The 6000-nt window shown below is 49.3% G+C and overlaps 1 protein-coding gene across 1 annotated transcript in view; it reads left to right on the top strand.

Moving 5' to 3' along the window:
* Positions 1–2754: 2754 nt before the first annotated feature.
* Positions 2755–6000, top strand: part of NPTN (neuroplastin) — a 60084-nt gene continuing 56838 nt past the window's right edge. The window contains exon 1 of the mRNA XM_075505610.1: positions 2755–2987. Coding sequence (XP_075361725.1) covers positions 2900–2987 — 88 coding nt within the window. The 5' untranslated portion in view covers positions 2755–2899. The remainder of the gene's footprint in view (positions 2988–6000) is intronic.

The raw sequence follows: 6000 nt of genomic DNA, 5'->3' as shown, positions 1-6000 counted from the left end.
CTCTTTCCTCACTATCAAGCCACTGTGTTGAATCCAGTGCTGGCAAATCCTATTTTTTTCTCCACAACTCCACTATAAGAGCAACCTGTTGTAAGAGAATATACTCCTGTGTGGTAGAACAACAGGTTTTTACCCTATACTAGCCATGGCTGGATACATGAGTATGGCAGGAATAGATCCTGCTATATATATTAGAGATCTGTAGGAACCCTGTTTATGTCCCCCAAAAGACTCCTGAAGGCAACAGCAAGCTTCAGATCAGGTCCATCAGCACAGTCCTCTTCTGGCTATGGCAATCTTCTGCTTTGGTTTCTTGTATTGTATGTTCACAGCCCCTCTGCATCAACCACAAACCCACGGGTTAGCTCAGTCTGTGCAGCACCTTCGTTAACCGCTCTGGGTAACCATCTCCGATCAGAGCCTTCGAGGGAAACCCTGGCAGCCACAGCTCTTCACTCCCGGCTAATGCATGCACTGGGGTTAAATCAGAGGTAAGCAGGGCAGAGTGTCCTGGGGTTGTCCCCAGGACAGAGCCAGAGGAATGCAAACATGATAGGTGAGTTATGTAATTGTGGGGAGAAGATCTAGCAAAACAACAGTGTGCTGAGCTGGTTACAGAGGGGGAAAAAAAAAGCCTTCTGCTAACTTCGGCCCAGGCCTCTGGCAGCATGAGTCACTGTGAGCTGCCATGGTTACGAAACAAGTATTACTGTGCAGATACAAACCATGCTCAGAGGCAAGTGCATCGCTAACTAGTTCCAAACTTGGAAAACAGTCGAGTGTAGGTAAGGCCTAATATCAAGTGGGTGTTTGCAAAAAGGAGAGTTATAGCAAAATCCTCTGGAGCAGGCAAAACAGCATGCAAAAAGCAGAAAGGACACCGCTGTGTGAAACCTTGATTTCTGAATCTTTTTGCCTAATCCTTCTGGTTTGCAAGAGCTACTGTCAGAACTGTTCCACAAAGAGGGAAAAAGAGGATGTTGCTGCACTGTGGCAAGAAAACAAATAGTAGTGTCACAGATGATTCAATTGGCACAAATAGTGAGTCATGGAAATGCACCATGGAAATTCTCCAGCACAGGATGCACAGCACAGTGGAATATCTGATGCACATCAAATCCAGTGCCACAGCATCCTTGGAGAGTTAGGGGCAGCCAGGATTATGTGCAGCACTAGCACATGTCCAAATGTTTCTCACATGTGACCTCAGCCCTGTGAAGCTGCAGTCGTTAAGCCCAGGATGATGATCATCAAAGTCCTGAAGCACTTGAGCAGCGATTTCACTGGCTTCAAGAGAGCAGTAGGGTTTTCATGAAAAAGGTGTGTCCAAGCCTTCTTTTCAGTCTTTGAGTCACACCACCAATAAAAGGACTCGGAGTCTGTTTGCTAATGATCAGCTGAGAATAACCAGGCCAGGGTAAAGGCTGAGGGATGCAAAGTCAAGCGGCTGCTTTGAGGGAAGAGGGGGAGCAAGGGCGTGATCTGTACAGCCGCTGCAGCCTGTGCCCTGGTCAAACAAGCTCTCGCTGCTGTGGTAGAATGGTGCGAGGAATTACGACTGGTTTGGAGGTTACCACCACAAGACGAGTAGGTGCTGCACCCACTCCCCCAGTCCATCGTGTTGTGGGTACACTGATGCCTGCAGAGACCTCTTGGTTGGAAACAGAAGACTGCAGAAAGCAGAAAATCTGGTTGTGAGGGATTTTTCTGCTTTTTTTTTTTCTCTAGCATCCTTCTTTGCTGGTCTGTCCCACGGTCTCCTGCAACTCTTTTATCTTCCCACTTTGGGTGTGCATAGAATGATGAGCTCACATCAGCAGCAGGCTCCAGCTGTTTGTGCCATCCCACAGTCAGATATCTGGCTTAAATAGCTACATCATTAAAACGAGCTACATCAAAAAACACATTAACTGTTTTATTTTTTCATATAAATGCGTAGTCTTATGCACTGGCAGCCTGTGGGTCCTAACCACGACCTGGCTCTTTGTCCCAGACATCAGGCAGACACACAGGACGAGGCAGCCCTTGCCCTGAGGTTTCTCAACAACGTGACTGCATGTCTTCCCTCCCCCCCCCCCCCCCCCCTTCATTACTTACTGCAAAATTTCATTTGGCCATGTTGTACTTTTATAAAAGTGCAGCACTTTCACGGAACAAACTCCATACAGAAGGCTCCTGGGGGGAAAAATGCTGGTAAGTGGTGGGTGATTGAGAAAATGTTTATTTGGACGTATTTTGCGTTCCTCTGACAGCCCACGGCCCCTGCAGAATGGCATGTAAAACTCCTAAATCACCCCTGCAATTAAGACCGGAGCCAAACTACCAGCTGTTGGACTGCCTAGCCCTGCATCTGCCGGTATTTTAAGCCCACGGAGAATAAAAGCAAGGAGGTATGTGGCGCTCCTCAGGCCGCAGCTTTCCTGGCAGCAGGAGGGACTCCACTCTCCCGCCCGCAGCTTCCCTGAGGTGACCGCAGCCTCAAGCGGAGCCTCCAGCGCCGACGCGAGGCCCGGGCAGCCCGCCGCTGCAGTAGTGCCCCTCTTTTCCCGCCGGCCCAGGAGCTCGGCGCCTCGGGGGGGGTGAAGCCGCTGGCTAGAGGTCGGGGCCGCCCGTCGCCGGGCCGGGGTGAACGGCGGCAACATGGCAGCTGCGGGGGGCGGGCAGCGTGACGCGTGACACACCCCACCCCCCCCCGGCGCCGCGCGCGCGTCGCCCCCCGCCCCGCCCCCGTCAAATCTCGCGAGAGGTGGCAGCGGCGTCGCGAGACTGGGCGCTGCGCTGCGGTAGGAGGTCGGCGGAGAAGGACGGAGCCGGAGCCGCTTCGCTCCCGCCGCCGCCCACCTCACCCCCGCTGCCCCCTTCCTCCTCCTGCTTCCCCTCCTCGGCCGCGGACAGGAGGATGCCGCGCTCCGGGCCGCTCCCTGCCGCCTTCTCGCTGCTGCTGGCGACGGCCGCGCTTCTGCCGGGACCCGCCGCGGCGCAGAACGGTGAGGGCGGCGGGGCGGGGCGGGGGGGGGCGCGTTGCTATGGGGGCGGCTGGTTGCTGCGGGGGCGGCTACGGTGGGGGACGAGGGTCAAGCGGGGGGTGGACCCTGGGCTCCGCGGTCGCCCCCTGCGGCTGGGGGGGTCCCGACCCTGGGTTTGGGGTGTAACATTCCCTGTCTTCGGATCCCTCAGGGGAAGGGGGGGCTGACAGGGCCGCGCCGCGGCCGTCCGCCCCCCCCCCCCCCCCCTTCTCCTGAGGCGTCTCATGCTGCCGGTAAAATGGAACATCTCCTCCCGCCTACTAAACCTGCATCTGCCGGGCTGCCTTAAATCATTTATAATGCAATAAAACCGTAGTTCCTTAGCAACTAAAGAGGTTCTCTGATAGGAGCGTAGAAGAAGAAAAAAAACCCCTTCTTTTTCCTTGTAGGATAGCATGAGCTAAATCTAGTGCGGCATGCCTCCTCCCTGATGAGTTTGCAGCCAAGTGCATGACAATTTGTGGCAGAACGAAGCAGGGCCAAGAGGCTGGCCTAACAGAGTGCGAACCTCCTGCTTGAAGGAAGGTCCTGCAGCGCTTATAAAAATGCACGTCTTATCCTACCATCCGAAGGAGAGAGCGAGCCGTGAAGGCAGGTTTTATCCACTCCAGAAGTGCCCAAGCACAGTCTTTCTGGAGTGGCTCCTTATGCAGCATCATGGTGAAATTAATGTCAGAGATGCTTTGGCCTGTAAATGCTGTGAAGAGCAGGGATCTTGGCTCACAAGAGACTCCGGTTTACGTGAGTTGGGAAAATTTACCTAGAAGGAAGGGATACCTTACTAATATACCAATCCCACACAAGGTTTCATCATTTCGTCCTTCTTTCTCTTTCTTTCATTCTGCTCTGCAGATATTATTCAGTCCTAGCATTTTCCTTCCATTGAGGTGAATTTTGCCTTGCTTCAGCTTTGTTGGCTGTTTGCTCTAGAAGAAATGTTGAGGCTTTCAGCATATTTGACAATGATAGGAGAGATATAGATGAAAGAAGTAATGTCCCGAAGATCCCAGATCAGAATTACTGCCTTAGTATGCACAGATTTTGCAGTCTGAAACCAGAATTGAGCTTCATGTCTGTTAACCAAACAGCAGAAGCTTTGACATCCATAGTACGTGAATGAAAACTGTATGCTTTCTGCAATATGAGGGGCTTTTGTGGAGCCTAAAAGAGTCTGGACAAATTACGCTGGAGTTCAGTGGGAATTAGGGACCTGACTTCCGTGGGCTCCCAGGAACGTGCTAGTTGGGCTGAGTTGTGGATAAAGTCTGGTTCTCTGTTGCAGAGATGCTGTCTGCTTCCTGTGATAGCTGTGCTATCTGAGCATCATCTTGGCAGGCTTAATCTGCCTGTGCTGTGTTTCCGTATTTGGGTGAAGCGAGGTGAGCAGTCTTCTGACATGCAAGTTAAATGGGTCGTGTGCCTGAGGCTGTTCCTGTGCAGACTTAGCAGGCAAGGTGTCAAATACTGGCAGCTGGTATAACAATTCCAAATAGCTGGTTGGTAGGCAGTGCAAACATTTGGAGTTTGACAGTAATTATATGTCTGGAGGTCAACAATGAAATAAATTTTTGGGAGAGATGGAAGGCTTTAGCCTTTCTGTGTCTTAATCATGACTTCCATTCCTGACATGAAGCTAACCAAGCAGTAGCATATTTTGGCATGAGGTAAGACTGCAGACCCCAGGTGTGTCCTGAAAGCTCAATTTTTATTTGGTTAACTAGGGTCATCCAAGCAATTAAGTGGTAAAGGGAGACTGTGAGTATCTGTGCTGCTGTAGGAGTTTACACAGGTGAGTGAAAACGTACTTGGAAAGGAGTAGAGCACTTTCAAGCCAAGTGGAAGGTGGAGGTCCTTCTGAATAAGGTTCATTGCTGCTGTTGGATTTTTACCCCGACTTGAATGCTGTTGTAACAGAGGGAAACAAATTTGAAGATTGTAGGCCCTGCCACAGAGGAACTGCTTTCTTTCAGCAAATAATGGGCAGTGAGAAACTTAATGAAACAGAACAATTCCTTTTTTGCTTTGATGTGAATAATAGGTACAGCCATTTCCTGAATTGTGTATACTCCTTGTAAGTCATTAGAAAAATGATATTGTGGTTTGAACAGGCATGCACAAGTATGTCAGTGACAACTCTTTTAAAAACAAAATATATCTAACACACAGGTGTGTGCTTTGAAGGTATACAGAAGGATCCCCAAGTGTATATGCAAGAATTGCGTTACTTATTATTGATATGGAGCCATCGTTGTAGTGAAAGGTGATAGTCCAAGAGCTGTTGAATATACAGTAACACCATGTGAGTTTATGATGATAAAGGAATGGTAATGTACTTGTTGAAAAACTGCAGGACAGGTCACCACTCACCTGGCACAGAAAATGCCCAGTGGAATCCTAAGTGTCTATGGGAAGCAGTCTTTTTTTCTGCTTCTGACAGGAGATCTCTATGACTTTTCCAGAATTAATGTAATTCAGAATATTTTGAATCAGACTTACCTATAGATTTAAGCTTGCTAAAAGTGGAAGTAGGTTTTTGACACTTGTACGGATTATTTTTAAAGCTCTTGCATAAACACCTAAAGATCACAGAAAAATTTGCATGTCAGAAATCTAACTTTTCTTGAGTATTCTTCTGAGAAACTTGTCAGGTTCTTCGAGGCTGCATTTCTGATGCACTCTAGCGTGTCACTTGTATCCAGAGCATAGTTTAGATGAAGTGACAGAAAGGAGGGTTAGAAGAGAGATGAGGCAGCATGAGGAGGAACAGCTGGAAAAAGCCAGTCTGTCAAGAAGATCTGTGTTAAACCTGTAGTTTCCAAATGGTATTTGTTGGAAAATCACTTTAGCACTTCAAAACAGACAGCATCCTCCTTATGGAATGGGGCTTGACTTAACCGTTTGGTGATGAATAACATGCCTTTTCCAGTCGCTGTTTTTTAACCTTTGCAATCTCTGTTTCTCCAGCTGCTTGTTT

The sequence above is a fragment of the Mycteria americana genome, chromosome 6, assembly GCF_035582795.1.
Source record: "Mycteria americana isolate JAX WOST 10 ecotype Jacksonville Zoo and Gardens chromosome 6, USCA_MyAme_1.0, whole genome shotgun sequence".
Lineage (NCBI taxonomy): Eukaryota > Metazoa > Chordata > Aves > Ciconiiformes > Ciconiidae > Mycteria > Mycteria americana.
The sequence above is the reverse complement of the archived record's forward strand: the minus strand, read 5'-3'. Positions and strand labels throughout refer to the sequence as shown.